The 20,000-nt window shown below is 36.3% G+C and overlaps 1 protein-coding gene across 14 annotated transcripts in view; it reads right to left on the bottom strand.

The window, feature by feature from the left end:
- Nucleotides 1-20,000, bottom strand: part of LOC144959095 (sodium-driven chloride bicarbonate exchanger-like) — a 205,350-nt gene that overhangs the window by 14,261 nt on the left and 171,089 nt on the right. For all 14 annotated transcript variants that reach the window (XM_078891497.1, XM_078891490.1, XM_078891489.1 and 11 more), the window contains 9 exons: nt 19,679-19,856; nt 17,321-17,584; nt 15,892-16,050; nt 14,049-14,162; nt 11,906-12,067; nt 10,145-10,323; nt 8,427-8,499; nt 3,140-3,385; nt 182-313 (listed from right to left, as the gene is read on the bottom strand). In XM_078891497.1, coding sequence (XP_078747623.1) covers nt 182-313; nt 3,140-3,385; nt 8,427-8,499; nt 10,145-10,323; nt 11,906-12,067; nt 14,049-14,162; nt 15,892-16,050; nt 17,321-17,584; nt 19,679-19,856 — 1,507 coding nt within the window. The remainder of the gene's footprint in view (nt 1-181; nt 314-3,139; nt 3,386-8,426; nt 8,500-10,144; nt 10,324-11,905; nt 12,068-14,048; nt 14,163-15,891; nt 16,051-17,320; nt 17,585-19,678; nt 19,857-20,000) is intronic.

Here is a 20,000-nt window from a genome sequence, read left to right as displayed (position 1 = left end):
CTCTGCATGTTACGCGTTATTGTTGTTCAGGGACTCTTTGTAAAGCGCTTTGAGCACGTTTAGTGGATATTGTGCTATATAAAAGATCAAATTAAAAAAAAATATTTTAAATCAAAATGATTTCCATGTAAGAAAAGTAAGACATTAATTAGAAGGAAAATAAAATAATGTGTCTTGTTACCTCTTCCTGTTTGATTTCCTCATCCTCCTTCTCCCTCTTGTGCGACTCGGGCATGATGTCATCCAACCATTTCAGTTCACTCTGGTGGAATAAGTAGTCCAAACCCTTCCTGACAAAGCAAATGGCCAGCACCTGGAAAGTAAAGGGAAAGGAAGAGGCGTATTTTTTGGGGGTGCGGCTATGTGGTCTAGTGGTATGACACTTGCTTCGGATCAGAAGGTCATGGGTTCAAGCCTTCCTTGCTCGGCACATAGATGAGTCCTTGGAGGAGAAGGTTCTTTACTCACATTCTCTTACCATACTCAGGTGTAAAATGAGAACCTGGCCGTTAACAGCGTTGTCTCTGTCCAAAAAACTTGTAATATTGCCTAACAGGTGTCATGTCCCATCCTACATGTTAAATGTTGCTGTTGTTCAGGGACCCTTTGTAAAGCACTTTGAGCACGTTTAGTGGATATTGCGCAATGTAAAAAAGCTCAAATTTTTTTTTAAGCACTTAATTTCACCTATGTTAACGACAAATTAAAACTAATTTCACTTCTTCTTCTTCTTCTTCTTCTTCTTCTTCTTCTTCTTCTTCTTTCTCGCATTTTGTAGGGTTGCCATAATGAATGCCACATCCCCATGCATCTCGGTTCAGAGTATCATCTTCCTCCAGGTCCAGTTCATTCATACCATCCTTTACCCTATCCCACCATCTAGTCTTTGGGCGTCCCTTTTTTCTCTTTCCTGTACTCCCTATCTTGTCTCTTTACATGTCCGAACCATTTCAATCATTCTTCTTTCATCTTTATTGACACATTCTTCACTTCAATCAACCTTCAAAATCCTTCATTTCTCACTTTATCTTTTCTTGACCAGCTAAGTGACCATCTCAACATCCTTATTTCTGCCACATCAACTTCTTTATCTCGTTTCTTTGTTGTAACTTCTGTCTCTGGTCTATACAACACTGCTGGTCTTACAATGGAGGCCAGTGACTATTAACTCTATCCTTACCAACTAAAGGAAAACAATGTATGTATATATATTATTTTCCCCGCAGCTTTGCGAAATGCGTTTGTCACTCATAACTCCAATTATTCCAGTCTGCCCAGCTCCTCTTCTTACCTTCCATCTCGTTAAAACTAATTTCACTAAAAATGCAAAATTTCATCCTTAACCTGCAAGACGAGGTGAAATTCTTATTAAATCAAGACACTACTCATGGTGGTGGGATATGGAAATTAAAATATATTCCCACTTTTATGTGCATTTTAATATGTGTGGAAAAAGTGATGTCACGAGAGTTTGGCATTTTTTTCATAACTTTTGGCATTTTACTGTGTAACTTTTTTGGATTTTTTTTTTTGTTTTTTTTTTTTTTGGATAAATTAATCTGACAACTTTGAACAATAGCGAATTTAGGTGGTGGGTAGGTGGGTTGCACATTCTAGTCAGAGGTTTTACTTAGTAGTAGTCAGGATGGAGCAAGTAGTACTCACCATGATAGGGAAGGTGGTGGGTGGGTTGCACATTCTAATCAGAGGTTTTACTTAGTGTAGTTGTCAGGATGGAGCAAGTAGTACTCACCATGATAGGGAAGGTGGTGGGTGGGTTGTACATTCTAGTCAGAGGTTTTACTTAGTAGTACTCACCATGATAGGGAAGGTGGTGGGTGGGTTGTACATTCTAGTCAGCGGTTTTACAAAGTAGTACTCACCATGATAGGGAAGGTGGTGGGTGGGTTGTACATTCTAGTCAGAGGTTTTACTTAGTAGTAGTCAGGATGGAGTAAGTAGTACTCACCATGATAGGGAAGGTGGTGGGTGGGTTGTACATTCTAATCAGAGGTTTTACTTAGTAGTAGTCAGGATGGAGTAAGTAGTACTCACCATGATAGGGAAGGTGGTGGGTGGGTTGTACATTCTAATCAGAGGTTTTACTTAGTAGTGGTCAGGATGGAGTAAGTAGTACTCACCATGATAGGGAAGGTGGTGGGTGGGTTGCACATTCTAATCAGAGGTTTTACTTAGTGTAGTTGTCAGGATGGAGCAAGTAGTACTCACCATGATAGGGAAGGTGGTGGGTGGGTTGTACATTCTAGTCAGAGGTTTTACTTAGTAGTACTCACCATGATAGGGAAGGTGGTGGGTGGGTTGTACATTCTAGTCAGCGGTTTTACATAGTAGTACTCACCATGATAGGGAAGGTGGTGGGTGGGTTGTACATTCTAGTCAGAGGTTTTACTTAGTAGTAGTCAGGATGGAGTAAGTAGTACTCACCATGATAGGGAAGGTGGTGGGTGGGTTGTACATTCTAATCAGAGGTTTTACTTAGTAGTGGTCAGGATGGAGTAAGTAGTACTCACCATGATAGGGAAGGTGGTGGGTGGGTTGCACATTCTAGTCAGAGGTTTTACTTAGTAGTGGTCAGGATGGAGCAAGTAGTACTCACCATGATAGGGAAGGTGGTGGGTGGGTTGCACATTCTAGTCAGAGGTTTTACTTAGTAGTAGTTAGGATGGAGTAAGTAGTACTCACCATGATAGGGAAGGTGGTGGGTGGGTTGCACATTCTAATCAGAGGTTTTACTTAGTGTAGTAGTCAGGATGGAGTAAGTAGTACTCACCATGATAGGGAAGGTGGTGGGTGGGTTGTACATTCTAGTCAGAGGTTTTACTTAGTGTAGTAGTCAGGATGGAGTAAGTAGTACTCACCATGATAGGGAAGGTGGTGGGTGGGTTGTACATTCTAATCAGAGGTTTTACTTAGTAGTGGTCAGGATGGAGCAAGTAGTACTCACCATGATAGGGAAGGTGGTGGGTGGGTTGCACATTCTAATCAGAGGTTTTACTTAGTGTAGTTGTCAGGATGGAGCAAGTAGTACTCACCATGATAGGGAAGGTGGTGGGTGGGTTGTACATTCTAATCAGATGTTTTACTTAGTAGTGGTCAGGATGGAGTAAGTAGTACTCACCATGATAGGGAAGGTGATGCTAATGGACTTGACGGACTTGACGAGCCACAAGAAGGCCAGACAAAGCACCTGGATGCCTGTAAACAGATGGACACGGTTGGTACGCACGTGCCTCAAATACAACAGATCTGGCTGGTATTTGGCGGGCATGAATATGATGGAGATGCGGTCGATGAGTTGCATTCCTTTGAGTGAGGACACGCCCATGTAGAGAAAGACCCCGTACAGCACTGGCATGGGGATGTACTAGGGGGAAAGGAAAAAGGGAATAAATAACAAATTTAAGTTTATTTAATCTTAGGCTTTTGCCAATAATTCACACAATTTGATGACAACATACATGAAAGTGAGAAAAAAAAAAAGGTAAATGGAACCAAAGAATAAATTGATACCATTAATAACCACAAAAATACAACAACTGTAATACCACCTATACTTACAATAATAATAATAATAATAATAATAATAATAATAATAATAATAATAATAATAATAATAATAATAATAATAATAATAATAGTACAACAATAGCAATAGGAAATATGAAATGGAAGCTTTGATTTAGTTAACAACGACAGATGCTATGGACGTTTCGGGGTTTCCCCCTTTGTCAACACAACACCATGAATGAAACACTAAAGACAAATAAATGAGAGATGAGAGAACGGAGTTCTTAAGGTGACCCCTCATGAACCATCATTGTTTTTCCTGGGAACACAAAAAAAAAAATATAATAAAACAAAAAAAACCCCAAAAAAAACAAACAAACCTAACAAAAACATGTATTGATTTAAGTCTATCAATTGTAGAATGACGACATTGAAATTTTACAGTAAAAGTTTGAAATTTGTATCTTCTATTACAACTGACATCGTGCCCAATGAATGACAATATTGAAATTTTACAGTAAAGGTTGTTTGTATCATTCATAATCGGAGAATGCGTTATTGAAATGTCAGGTAAGGTTTGAAATTTGTACTTCAACACTGATCGGGCCAGTGAATGCGTGGGTTGCAATTTCTAACAGAGTTTTAATTAGTGTATTTCGATACAATGACATCGTCCCATGATGGAATGGTTGATTTGTACATTAATAAGGTTTACTTTGTAGTTCGTATGAGCAAGTAGACATCCCAATGATAGGGCATTGATCGTAATGGACTTGTACATCTTGACACACAGAGGCATCAAAGCCCAGGGATGCCTGTCATGCCGTTTACAGTCACTCCTCAAAATACAAAGAGTGGCTGAAGTTTGGAATTGATTATGCTGAGTATGCGCATAGTTGCCCTTAACTAAACCCATTAAAGAAAAAACCCTAAGCATTGCATGGGAATGTTAGTGGGAAGATAAAATGACGGAGTTGATTAACAATATTTAGTTGTATTTTATTTTTTTTTAGGCTGTCTGCAGTTTCACCATTTGACTGACAACTTTACATAAATTCTCAGTAACAAAAAAATGGTAAATGGCATCCAAAAATTGTAATTCGATAACATTAATGACCCGCAAAAATGCGCAACCCTGTAAACGCTTTACTTTCCAATATCGTATATAAAAGCTAATTAATAAAAAAAATATTTTAAATTGATACATTCAAGAAACTGTAATAAAACATGTAAAAATATGAAGAAACATTAGCAATAGGGAAATCATAAAATGGGGGAAGCTTTGTATTTAGTTCACGGTTTATCTATGGACGTTTCGTTTCACCCCTTTTGTTTTCAACACTAAACCCATGAATGAAAGCTTTAAGAAAATATGGGATGAGGGAAAGATCCAGGTGAACTTTCTTTAAGGTAGATCCTTATAAACCATCCATTTGGTTTCTTTGTCCTGGGAACAACAAAAAAAATCTAATTACGTCAGCACAAGACAAAACACCCAGAAAAAAAGTAAAACAAACCTAACAAAAACATGTATTGATTTAAGTCTCTGAATTGTAGAATGACGACATTGAAATTTTACAGTAAAAGTTTGAAATTTGTATCTTCTATTACAACTGACATCGTGCCCAATGAATGACAATATTGAAATTTTACAGTAAAGGTTTGAAATTTGTATCTTCTATTACAACTGACATCGTGCCCAATGAATGCCGTCATTGAAATTTTACAGTAAAGGTTTGAAATTTGTATCTTCTATTACAACTGACATCGTGCCCAATGAATGCCGTCATTGAAATTTTACAGTAAAAGTTTGAAATTTGTATCTTCTATTACAACTGACATCGTGCCCAATGAATGCCGTCATTGAAATTTTACAGTAAAGGTTTGAAATTTGTATCTTCTATTACAACTGACATCAAGCCCAATGAATGCCGTCATTGAAATTTTACAGTAAAAGTTTGAAATTTGTATCTTCTATTACAACTGACATCAAGCCCAATGAATGCCGTCATTGCCATTTTACAGTACAAACCCTAATCAATGGCCAAAGGTGAACTGAAAGTTTGAAATTTGTATCTTGCATTACAACTGACATCGTGCCCAATAACAATAACTACCATTTAAAAAAAAAACATTTTGCTGGAAATTTGTGCACCCATTCACATCAATGACGCGAGTTCTGATTTTAATGCATATTTTATGTTGTTGTATTTATTATTTTTTTTTTAAAGATGAAGCTCTGTAGTTTCCTAGTTGAGTTCTTGGAAAAGGCTCTTTACTCACATTCTCTCACCGTACTCAGGTGTAAAATGAGTACCTGGCATTGTCTCTGTCCCAAAAAATTGTAATATCGCCTAACAGGCGTCATGTCCCGTCCTACATGTTAAATGTTGCTGTTGGTCAGGGGCCCCTTGTAAAGCGCTTTGAGCATATTCCGTAGATATTGCGCTATATAAAAGCTCAATTTAAAAAAAAAAAATATTTTCAAATTGATACATTCGAGAGCAGACACTGGTGAAAGACAACGATGTGAAAAAGTATGAATGAAACAGTGCTAGACAAAGCCGGAAATCATCCCCAAAAATTTGGTCTCCCTTGCCTGTGGACGATTGTCTTTCTTGTACTTCTATTTCTTGCTTTATCTTTATCTGGAAGTTTCATTCATACACAATTTTTCACATCTTTGTATTTTTACCACCACACTATTATTACCCTACGAATTAAGCTTTTGAAAATCTGGCATGAGGCTTTGGCCATAATTGATTTTGCCAGTGTGAATCTTTCAATTTAAAAAAATAATTTTTGGTAGTATCTTTATTAAACCGACTCCGCTACAAGGGTTTTAGAGAATGTGTCTTTATAGTCACCTGGAACAACTACAAAAGAAGTCTAACTTCTACGTCATGGCACAAGACCGAAGGGCTAGAGCTCAGGTGGTCGCTGGTTCAGATAAGTAAGTAAGTAAGTAGAGAATGTGTTTTTTATTGTGCCAAACCTAACAAAACATGTATTGATTTAAGTCTCTGAATTGTAGAATGACGACATTGAAATTTTACAGTAAAAGTTTGAAATTTGTATCTTCTATTACAACTGACATCGTGCCCAATGAATGACAATATTGAAATTTTACAGTAAAGGTTTGAAATTTGTATCTTCTATTACAACTGACATCGTGCCCAATGAATGCCGTCATTGAAATTTTACAGTAAAGGTTTGAAATTTGTATCTTCTATTTACAACTGACATCGTGCCCAATGAATGCCGTCATTGAAATTTTACAGTAAAAGTTTGAAATTTGTATCTTCTATTACAACTGACATCGTGCCCAATGAATGCCGTCATTGAAATTTTACAGTAAAGGTTTGAAATTTGTATCTTCTATTACAACTGACATCGTGCCCAATGAATGACGTCATTGAAATTTTACAGTAAAAGTTTGAAATTTGTATCTTCTATTACAACTGACATCAAGCCCAATGAATGCCGTCATTGCCATTTTACAGTACAAACCTAATCAATGGCCAAAGGTGAACTGAAAGTTTGAAATTTGTATCTTGCATTACAACTGACATCGTGCCCAATAACAATAACTACCATTAAAAAAAAAAACATTTTGCTGGAAATTTGTGCACCCATTCACATCAATGACGCGAGTTCTGATTTTAATGCATATTTTATGTTGTATTTATTATTTTTTTTTTAAAGATGAAGCTCTGTAGTTTCCCTAGTTGAGTTCTTGGAAAAGGCTCTTTACTCACATTCTCTCACCGTACTCAGGTGTAAAATGAGTACCTGGCTGTTAACAGCATTGTCTCTGTCCCCAAAAAATTGTAATATCGCCTAACAGGCGTCATGTCCCGTCCTACATGTTAAATGTTGCTGTTGGTCAGGGACCCCTTGTAAAGCGCTTTGAGCATGTTCCGTAGATATTGCGCTATATAAAAGCTCAATTAAAAAAAAAAAATTATTTTCAAATTGATACATTCGATAGCAGACACTGGTGAAAGACAACGATGTGAAAAAGTATGAATGAAACAGTGCTAGACAAAGCCGGAAATCATCCCCCAAAAATTTGGTCTCCCTTGCCTGTGGACGATTGTCTTTCTTGTACTTCTATTTCTTGCTTTATCTTTATCTGGAAGTTTCATTTAAACACAATTTTTCACATCTTTGTATTTTTACCACCACACTATTATTACCCTACGAATTAAGCTTTTGAAAATCTGGCATGAGGCTTTGGCCATAATTGATTTTGCCAGTGTGAATCTTTCAATTTAAAAAAATAATTTTTGGTAGTATCTTTATTAAACCGACTCCGCTACAAGGGTTTTAGAGAATGTGTCTTTATAGTCACCTGGAACAACTACAAAAGAAGTCTAACTTCTACGTCATGGCACAAGACCGAAGGGCTAGAGCTCAGGTGGTCGCTGGTTCAGATAAGTAAGTAAGTAAGTAGAGAATGTGTTTTTTATTGTGCCATGATGGTGTATAAGTATTGACAGGGATTGAGGATTTCTGGTGTCATATGAGTAAACAATGCGGCTATGTGGCCTAGTGGTATGACACTCGCTTTCGGATCGGAAGGTCCTGGGTTCGAGCCTCATTGAGTCCTTGGAGAAGGCTCTTTACTCATATTCTCTCACTTTACTCAAGTGTAAAATGAGTACTTGGCCATTAGCAGCATTGTCTATGTCCGGAAAAATTGTAATATAGCCTAAAAGGTGTCATGTACATGTTAAATGTTGCTGTTGGCCAATGTCCCCTTCTAAAGCGCTTTGAGCATGTTTAGTGGATATTGCGCAATACAAAAGCTCAATTTAAACAATCAAACAAATTTATTTGATTTTCAATCATGTTGGCAAAGCTTGAAAGCTTTGGTTTCATATAATGCAACTTACTTTGAGAATTGACGTGAACAATACTGACACACCAATGAACAAAAAGATGGTTACTCCAGTCACTCTTTGTTCCCTGGAAAAAACAAAACAAAAACGAAAACAAAACATTGAAAAAGATAACTTTAGTGGTTCAGGAAAAAAAAATAATTGGAAAAATAAAGAAAGTAGCAAATGAATAATTCATCAGTTCTCATTATATATAATGACATACCTTCCTACTTGAACATTTTAAAATCAGTAACCAACACAAACTTAATCTGTAATAAATGGTAAAATTTCAGTAGTACTGTACTAAACCAAACAAAACATAATACTACATAATATAAAAAGAAATAAAATAAAATTCCCTTTATTCATCACATAGGGGAAATTTGTCTCAAGGGTCTATTCCAAAGAAAGACTGGATTGACCCAGGCAACAGTCGCAGTGCAACACGGCAAATTGAGCTAGGGCGAAATCTAAAATCAAGAAATCTAATTTCAAAACGCTGATGCTAAATTTTTATGAAGATGATTTAAGTATCAAGTCAAATACGATATTGATTATAAGTGACCTATCAGCTCAAAGCGGTATTATTTCAGAATGGACCTGATGCTGAAAAGTGAATTCAAGTTATAATGATCTTTCATATTTTAATAATATAAATTCAATTTTGATTATCTGAATTTAAAAAAATAAATTAAAATTATGCTTTTCCATGCAGCATAGTTAAATGCTGTTGCCTAAGCATTCCATGAATTCATATAGATAAACCTCTAATGTCAATAGGAATCACACCCATGTTGTCACAATGAGATGCCATCGCTTAGGCATTCCATGAATTAATATAGTTATAGATAACTCATCAAACAATCGTCTGTCAGGGTGTCCAGGTATCGGAGACATTAAAAAATCCTACCAGCCCAAGCAAAAATCCTACCACAATTTATTGCAATCGGACATTACAAAATGACACGAAGTAAACAGGAATCACCCATTTTGTTAAATTAAGATGTCATTGTCTAGGCATTCCAAAAAGGAATATAGATAATTCATCAAACAAACAGCTGATCTACAAAGGAATCACCCATGTTGTTTAAAGTCATTTGAACAACCTCGACATATTATTTGGAAACGATGGGCCATATGTAGTAACACAGTGTTTTGTTGTTGTTTTTAAGGGTTTTACCGTGCTTGCAGCACATCAAGGCCATATCAGTGCCAGTAAAAAGGAAGAAAATGGGATAGTAAAAAGTACTATAATTACATTTAAAGTACCCAAGAAAAGGTGAAACAAAGGGGAATTGGTTCCAAAAGAAAACAGATGTAGATTTCCAAGAGCACAGTATCAAAGTACTTAGTTTGAGATCACCTTAAAGTCTCATCCAGACACAAGCACAGGTCCCCACTAAGAGGAATACACTCAAATGTTTCCAAATCATATATAATACAATATAATATATATACAAAGAAATGATTTACAAGACAAAAAATATCATCTCCCAAAACTCTACCTATATATTTGACTGTTTCCCTCCCAGCTAGGGTGTCTGACCTGGGCCAGGAAAAAAAAACACCCAAAAAACAAGTAATCTCATCCCCAGACAAAGACAGAAAGCATGTTGGAAAACAGATATAGAGGAATATAAGACACGGTAAGTGCCTCCCTGCCCACTATAGGAGGTCAGGAGCCCTTCCCAGTAATAACGAAATTAAACATTCAAATCATATCACCAAACCTGACACCCAAGAATTTCGGCCTCTCTCCAGGAGCAGAGCACTGTGATTCCTTCTTCAAGCTGTTGACGTGATTGATGGACAACACAGTGGCAGCCACAAACCAGGGCAGACCCAGGAAGGAACAGATGATGATCAGGGAGGCAACCACAAACAAATCTAAATGATAACCACCTCCTTTCTGTAGAAGAAAATCATAAGATTAAACCCTTCACAGACGTGGTTCTAATTTACAATAACTTGGTATCACGTCTTTCCATTTGCACCAAGACAGCAGTAATGCGGCTTTGTATCTAGTGCTGTGACACTCAGCATCTGATCGGAAGGTCCTGGGTGCAAGTCCCACCCTGAGCAGCACATAGTTGGGTCTCTTTGAGACTCTTTACTCAAATTCTCTCCCAAATTAAAAATTGCAACGTTGCCTAACAGGCGTTGCGTCTTTTTCTACATGTTAAGTGTTGCTGTTGGCTTGTGACTCCCTGTTAAGTGCTATGAGTATGTTTAGTGGATATTGCACTATATAAAAGCTCAAATTTATCTATTTATTTATTTTATTTTAACAAAAATGTAATTCCCTTTATTCATCCCATAGAGGAAATTTGTCCCTAGGGTCTATTCCAAGGGAAGACTGGATAACCCAGACATTAGCTGCAGTGCAGCGCCGCAAATTGAGCGAGGGCAAGGTGACTTGCTCAAGGCCACACTTCGCAGCGGCGGGTGATCAAACTCTGTACCTTTCAGGTATGAAGCAAAGACTGTACCGCTGAGCCATGTTGCCCTTATATGCGGCTATGTGGTCTTGTGGTATGACACTCACTTTCAGATCGGAAGGTCGTGGGTTCGAGTCTTGCTCGGCGCGTAGTTGAATCCTTTGAAAAGGCTCTTTTCTCACAATCTCTCACTGTACTCAGGTGTAAAATGAGTACCTGGCCGTTAACGGCGTTGTCTCTGTTAGAAAAAAAATCATAATATCGCCTAACAGGCATCATGTCCCGTCCTACATGTTAAGTATTGCTGTTGGCCAGGGACCCCTTGTTAAGTGCTTTGAGCACATTTATTGGATATTGCGTGATAACAAGCTGTTTTTGTTTATTTTATAGAAGCCCAAGCACATCACTATTGCCACTTTCTTGATGAAAACATGTGTAAAGTTATCATTAAATAGATGCACATAGGAAACTAATCAGATGGCTACATATGAAATATGGGCCTGGGTTAAAATAACAAATCTTTATGGCTATTTGGTTTTGCGATATATGGCACTTGCTTTCGGACCAGAAGGACCAGGGTTTGAGACCCACCCGAGCGGCGCATACTATAATTAATATTATTATTATTATTATTATTATTATTATTATTATTATTATTATTATTATTATTATTATTATTATTATTAGTATCATTAGTATTATTATTATCATTGTTATTATCATCATCATCATCATCATCATCATCATTATCATTATCATTATCATTATTATCATCATCATCATCATCATCATCATCATCATTATCATTATTATTATTATCATTATCATCATCATCATCATCATCATCATCATCATCATCATCATCATCATCATCATCATCATCATCATCATCATTATCATTATCATCATCATCATCATCATCATCATCATCATCATCATTATTATTATCATTATCATCATCATCATCATCATCATCATCATCATCATCATCATCATCATTATTATTATCATTGTTTTAATAGTAAAAGTAACAGTCGTCACTCAGTCACCCACCAATAGTTTGTTTTCCTTTCTGTTGACGATGACAGCCGTAATTTGCTGGTCCATGAAGATGAGGATGGTGCTGAGTAAGGCTGGAGCGACGGCCGCCACGGAACACCACCATGGGTTGTGTCCAAATGGGTTGATCACCCAGTCTCGGTCTGGATTGGTGGGCTGGTGGAGAAAAACAAACAAAAAAAAAGAACATAAAGCAGTCCGTCAGAGCCATTCTAAAAAGAAAATAAAGTAGTCCGTCAGAGCCATTCTAAAAAGAAAATAAAGTAGTCCGTCAGAGCCATTCTAAAAAGAAAATAAAGTAGTCCGTCAGAGCCATTCTAAAAAGAAAATAAAGTAGTCTGTCAGAGCCATTCTAAAAAGAAAATAAAGTAGTCTGTCAGAGCCATTCTAAAAAGAAAATAAAGTAGTCCGTCAGAGCCATTCTAAAAAGAAAATAAAGTAGTCTGTCAGAGCCATTCTAAAAAGAAAATAAAGTAGTCCGTCAGAGCCATTCTAAAAAGAAAATAAAGTAGTCCGTCAGAGCCATTCTAAAAAGAAAATAAAGTAGTCCGTCAGAGCCATTCTAAAAAGAAAATAAAGTAGTCTGTCAGAGCCATTCTAAAAAGAAAATAAAGTAGTCTGTCAGAGCCATTCTAAAAAGAAAATAAAGTAGTCCGTCAGAGCCATTCTAAAAAGAAAATAAAGTAGTCCGTCAGAGCCATTCTAAAAAGAAAATAAAGTAGTCCGTCAGAGCCATTCTAAAAAGAAAATAAAGTAGTCCGTCAGAGCCATTCTAAAAAGAAAATAAAGTAGTCCGTCAGAGCCATTCTAAAAAGAAAATAAAGTAGTTCGTCAGAGCCATTCTAAAAAGAAAGTAAAGTAGTCCGTCAGAGCCATTCTAAAAAGAAAATAAAGTAGTCCGTCAGAGCCATTCTAAAAAGAAAATAAAGTAGTCCGTCAGAACCATTCTAAAAAGAAAATAAAGTAGTCCGTCAGAGCCATTCTAAAAAGAAAATAAAGTAGTCCGTCAGAGCCATTCTAAAAAGAAAATAAAGTAGTCCGTCAGAGCCATTCTAAAAAGAAAATAAAGTAGTCCGTCAGAGCCATTCTAAAAAGAAAATAAAGTAGTCCGTCAGAGCCATTTTAAAAAGAAAATAACGTAGTCCGTCAGAGCCATTCTAAAAAGAAAATAAAGTAGTCCGTCAGAGCCATGGAGCTGGAGTTTATCAGGGTTTGTTATATTAGTATTATTAATGTTGTTGATGTTCTTGTTATTGTTGTTTCTTGTGTTACGGTGTTTAATATTTCTGATTGTATCATTATTCTTATTCTTGTTAATATTACAGTTTATATAGCGTGATACGGTCAATAGCAAATTGCTTCGTATAGGACGCTACTAGTCTATCGCAAAGTACTTTCCGCCAAATCTAACAGACTCAGCTACCCATTCATTCACTGCTAGGTGGACAGAGGAGTCAGGATTGAAAAATAATCTTGATTTTGCTGCACCCGGGATCGATCATGGTCCCTTTGTGTGTGAAGCGAGTGCTCTACCAACTGAGCTATTGGGACCCTCTGGTGGAGAAAGAGAGGTTGAAATATACAAATTTCTTAATAAGTGCAGAGTCGCATGTCTGGTTACATTGGGTAAACAGGAAACTGTAATGTATTGTTTTTGTTTGTTTTTAAGGGTTTTACTGCGCTTGCAACACATATTTAGGTCATATCAGTGCCGGTAAATAGGAAGAAACTGGGAAAGTAAAAACGTTCTAGATGTACAATTAAAAGGAATGGAGGAAAAAGTAAGACAAAGGGGAAATGGTTCAATTAGGGAATAGATTTAGATTCCAAGAACACACTATCAGTGTACTCAGTTTGAAATCACCATAATAATACAATAACAAATTTAAAAAACAAAAAAACAAAAACAATTACAATATCAACAACAACAACAACAACAGAAACAGCAATATCAACAACAACAACAACAACAACAACAACAAAATCAACAATAACAACAACAACAACAACAACAACAAAATCAACAATAACAACAACAACAACAACAACAAAATCAACAACAACAACAAAAACAACAACAACAACAACATCAACAACAACAACAACTATGATCCATTCCACAACCAGCCCAACTGACCGTGAACTCCTGAGGAACGTTGAGTTTTGGGGTGTTAATCCCCATCAGGAAGTCAAAGACAACCATGGACAGGATGGCAATCAGCACAGCAAAATCACTTAGGATGGCTCGAACCTGGGAACGGAACAAGGACAATCGTTACGGTATCGTATCTCCAACACTGATTCACAGATAGAGTCATTATTTATCATGATTCCAGATAGAGTCATTATTTATCATGATTCCAGATAGAGTCATTATTTATCATGATTCCAGATAGAGTCATTATTTATCATGATTCGTGAAAAAGAATCTTTGTCTATTTTTAAACGTTCGCTTAAAACATATCTGTTTCGATTTTAGTAGATAGTATGAGAAGCAAGATTGGTTTGGTTTGTGTTGTGTGTTGTGTTGTGTGTGTGTATGTGTGTATGTGTGTGTGTGCTTGTGTGTGTAAATGATTATGTTTCAGCCAAAGTAATTTGTAATTTAAGCGCTTAGAGTCTGGTGTCTCGGAGCTATAGCGCTATATAAGTTTTCAGCATTATTATTTATTATTATGATTAATTATTCATAAGACTAGCTTGTTTACACGTGGATGCCCAGAGCAGACGATGGAGCACATCCTTAGAGAATGCCAGGATGGGCCCAGCTGCACTGACCATGACCTAAGAGTCTGCTCCACAGATGTTGTGGAGTGGGTTCGGTGTTGGAGCAACAAGCTATGATAATGATGATGATTCAAAAGCCTGAACCTCTCCTTTCGCTTAAAAGTGCTCAGAATCGCTTATACATATATGCACATGCGATCATATATATCATTCAATAAAATCATTCACAGGAAACTGTATGGAAGTAAACAAAAAAATTGAGCGCTTTACAAGGGGTCCCTGGCTCACAGCAACATTTAGTATTTAGGACGGGACATGATGCCTGTTAGGCGATATTACAATTTTATCGGACAGAGACAACGTTATTAACGGCCAGGTACTCATTTTACACCTGAGTACAGTGAGAGAATCTGAGTAAAGAGCCTTCTCCAAGGACTCAACTATGAGCCGAGCGAGCCTCGAACCCATGACCTTCGATCTGAAAGTGAGAAACCTGAAACATCCACATTATCTGTTTTCGTAATTAAATTGAAGCTTCCATTCAATTTCACACTGTTATTTATTTCTTCCAGCTTCGAGCAGCAACATTTACATTACACAAAATTTAATATTACACATGTGTAGCCGTGATGACATATCTACAGGCCACACATTTCAATGGAAAGGTCACTACATACACTCATATCTTTAATTATTTCCTGAGCACAAAATAATGTGATTTCTTTTCCTGTCAAAGTGAAATTTTTTTATTTTTTTAAAAATTAATTAATTTTTTTTGTGAAAAAAATATGAATTGAATTTTGATGAAGCTCAGAATACTTTCAAATTGACTGACCCGAGTTAATTAATTTAGTTAAAAATTATGTTACTAGAGCTTGTTCATAATATGAACAATATCCCCGTAGAACTGTTTTTTAAGGGCACCAAAAGTTCTCTATGATGAAACAGGTTAACTCATTCAATCCTCTAGAGATTTTAGCTACTTTTCAAGATTGAAAAAAATGTACTAAAACTGAGTTATATTCAACTACCATTAACATGTAAAAACTAAAAACATTAGCTTTGATATAATTTGTCCCCTCCTCCATAATTTGTCTCAGAAAAATGTAATAAATAGGCATGGGGTAAAAAGTAGCCTGGATAAACTATGGATATAGTCGTTGTTAGGGTTGAGTGAGTTAATAAAGGTTCAAAAAAGGTGTTTCATTATATCAATTATAGATTATCGAGAAGAGCATAGGCATTCGACTCACTGAGGTAGGGAAGAATGAAGCATTCCTGGACATCTTGAGGGAATAGGCAATGGTGAACGTTCCAATGAAGAGGAGGGTGGAGAAGAAAAAGACATCTGCGTAGTACCAAGTGGAATCACAGCCACTGCCAACCAGGTCACCTTTGATATCTTGGCATTTCTGAAATGGTATTGGTGATGACGATATGATGATAATGATAATAATAACAACAACAACAACAACAACAACAACAACAACAATAATAATAATAATAATAATAATAATAATAATAATAATAATAATAATAATAATAATAATAATATAAATAATAATAATAATAATAATAATAATAATAATAATAATAATAACAATAACAATAATAACAATAACAACAACAACAACAATAATAATAATAATAATAATAATAATAATAATAATAATAATAATAATAATAATAATAATAATAATAAAAATATGAAAAAAAAATAATAATAAAAAAATATGCTGAGAACTATGACACAGAATGACCACTCACTAGGTAAGAGAAACCATGCAGTTGAAACATTTTAGTCTCATATTTCATTTCTGTTATCCAAATTTATACAGTCTTTTATCAATATAATATGATTATAAGGACGCGAACCACTACCTGCATACACAATGAAAGGATAGTCCAGTCCATTCCAGTCTACAAAGGCTGCAGAAGTTTGAAGTCTCTGATAAATTTCTTTCAAAATTCATAGTCCTTTTCACAATATCATTTTAAGGCTTTAGGACTCAAACCCACTGCTTAAACCCTTCCCCCCACCCCCCCCCCAAAAAAAAAAAAAACAAAAAAAAAAACAAAAAACCCCCCAAAAATAAAAACCCCAAAACAAAACAAACAAAACAACAAAAGACAAAAAAAAAAACTCATATATAGAGCAATATCCACTAAACGTGCTCAAGGTGCTTTACAAAGGGTCCCTGGCCAACAAATGTTTACAATTTATGTTTGAAACAAAAAATATAATTATCAGTACATATCAGAGAGATGATTTACAAGTAAAAAAAACATCACCTCCCAAAATTAACACTAGGTACACATTTGACAATTTCCCTACCAGTCAAGGACTCCGGCAAAGGGCCAGGACAAAACCAAATAATTCCATTCCAAGACAAAAGCAACTCAGAAAACAGAGATAGATAGATGAAATTGATGTCAATCAGCTCTTTATTATTGTTTTTAGCCAGCCATGATTATGAGTAGTTTTCACTTAACTGTATCATTAGACTATTGACGGTCGAGGTTGCACACAGATTTGTGTGTTGGTTCGTTATTTCTGGCTGGTGGAATGATGTGAGTAAAATACCTAATAGCACAGCATCAACAGGGGGATAGAAAAGACAACAGGAGGTCTTCTGCACACCATGGGAGGTCAAAAGACCCCATCCCGTCCAGACCGCTTACCTGAACCATATCCGGAAACTCTAAGTCTACAAAGACTGGTACGGCAAACACATTGGACGGAACATCAGAAGAGTTTGAAGCATTACCAGCCAGAGCCGTGAAGACCTGGATTGTCGTGTTGAAGATGTCACCATCACTATTGCTTCCATTGATAGCATTTGGAATTGTATTGTTCATGGTTTCGTTCACATAACAAGTACAATTGTAGTCGAGAGGTGCGTTTGGATCAAGGTTGGGTGGGGATTTGTTAGCTATGCTCAATGCCTGGAAGAAAGAAAAAAAAAAGGGGGGGGGGGGGATAATCTTACACCCTAGAAATAATTGCTGGGTTGTGGTTTTTGTAATACTGGTGTAAAACCCTCACCAAATTGCGGGGAAAAAAAGGCCATCATCTATTGTGAAAAAATATTATACTACAGTCAGAACTGCCAAGTATTACGAAATATTCGTAAAATACGAATTTTTGGCTCTAACTAGAGAACTGCATTCGCCTCTTTGATTCAATAAATCTTGTTGAAAAGGAAAGTTTGATGCTAAGAATCCATATTTAGGACTTTGGAGCATTTTTGGATCTTACTGAAGGCAAATTATTTATTTGTAAAGCTAATTTAATGTGATTTAAAGTATCTTTTTTACCCTTGGAAACGATGAATTTTTAAAAACATCAGGTAGGCAGCTCTGACGACAGTATTGTGAAAATTTGACGTAGATCAAGCATAAATCTTTTGTGCCAGCAACAATCAAAATCGGTCCGGTAATAAAATCTGCAGGTGTGCGCAAATAAATCTGGCAACAAGGCAGCCAGATAGTGATTCCCAGCATCAAATGACCGATCATTATGCCCCAGCAGATTATATAAATAATCATTTGAGACAACGGGTGATAGAATTACCCTTAATCTCATAAGATTTTTTTCAGGTTAGTCGTACATAAATCTGTAAAAAATAGTTTTCAAACTTTTTGATTACCAGTAAATCTGTGTGCCTGTTGGCAAAAAATTAACATTGTGGGCTGTTTGGAGAAATTTTGACCCCCTATCCTATTTGTTTTTATACAAAGAATAGATTCTGTGCATGTTGTGAAAGTGTTTGAGATCACCTAACAGTTCTATCCAAACCCAAGCACAGGATCCCAAGAAGAAGAAAACGCTCAAATGCTTACAAAGTATATTCAAAACAAAAAGCACGTATATCACTACGAAACAGAGATGATTAAAAAAATAGATCATCTCCCATTATAAATACTATACGGTGTACTGTTTCCCTCTCAGCTAAGAACTGCAGCAAAAGCCAGGATAAAACCAATTCATCTAATTCTGAGACACATAGAGCAACCTGGAGAAAAGGAAAAGAGTTGTAGGAGGATAGGAGACACAGCTATAGTGACCCTTCCACTCAATTTGGTAGATTAACAAGTCTCAGTCCATGTTCAGTATAACAGCTCCATTTTAAAAAAAATAACATGACCTAAATTAGGTCGAGGTGTCGAGCTAACACCCCTCACCCCCCCCCCCCTCCCCCCAAAAAACAAAACACAAAAAAAACTTTTATATAGCGCAATATCCACTAAATGTGTTTAAAGCGCCTTACAAATGGTCCCTGACCAACAGCAACTCGTAACATGTAGAACGAGCCATGATGCCTGTTAGTGATATTACTATTTTTTTTCTAACAGAGACAATGCTATTTGATGGCCATGTACTCATTTTACACCTGAGTATGGTAAGAGAATGCGAGTAAAGAGCCTTTTCCAAGTACTCAACTATGCGCAGGTCGGGGCATGAACCTAGGACCTACCGATCCGAAATCGAGTGTCATACCATAAGACCACATAGCCGCACGTGATTAAGTTCCACAGTGTGGCCTTAAGAATGGCAATTTGCACAATTTCCTATGTCTGTCTAGCATTGATTGTAGACCTGAGTTTGTTAGATCTGGTAAAAGTGTAGTATGCAAGACTAGCATCCTGTCCAAAGGACGGAATTCAATTATTACTGTCCGTTTAATAAATGGGATGAATTCTGGCTCCATGAACTACATAAATATGCTAAGAAAAACAATGTACATAAAATACAAAACAGGATAGATGGAAAGACAAAAGAAAAAATAAAGAGAGACAGAAGAAATGAAAAAAAGAAGGAAAAAAACGACATAAAGACACAAAGAAAAGAAGAATAGGAAGAATGGTAAATTTAAAAAAAAAAAAAAGAATTGAAGAAAGAAATCAAGAAAGAAAGAAAAAAAAAGTTAGAAAAGATGGGGGTAAACAAAAAACAAAACAAAAAAAAAAACAGCATAAAAAAAACATAACAAAAAAAGTAAAGATAGATAGAGGAACAGGTTGTATTTTGGGGATAACCTTATTAAGAGCTTCCTTGATAAAGATGATGGATATGAGGGCGGCAAAGCTTTCTTCTGTAAACCTCGTGATGTAACGAACCAGGGAGCTGAGGTCGAAGGCTACGATGACGTAGAGGAACAAGCCAGTCCACAAACCAACCCAAAGTCGCATTTCCAGATAATCTATACCATTTTCTCTGATAAAAAACAAAACAAAACAACAAACAGATTAGTATAAAGGTAAGCCCCCAGATCATGGGGTCTCCGATGTATCAGTCGGTAGAGCACTCGTTTCACACACAAAGTAGCAATGACTATCCCGCACAAATCTTTGGGCCTCT

This window comes from Berghia stephanieae, chromosome 13 (genome assembly GCF_034508935.2).
Source record: "Berghia stephanieae isolate SIO BIC M18660-M18661 chromosome 13, UCSD_Bste_1.3, whole genome shotgun sequence".
NCBI classification, from domain to species: domain Eukaryota; kingdom Metazoa; phylum Mollusca; class Gastropoda; order Nudibranchia; family Aeolidiidae; genus Berghia; species Berghia stephanieae.
Note: the sequence above shows the minus strand (reverse complement) of the source record. Positions and strands in the feature narration are given on the sequence as shown.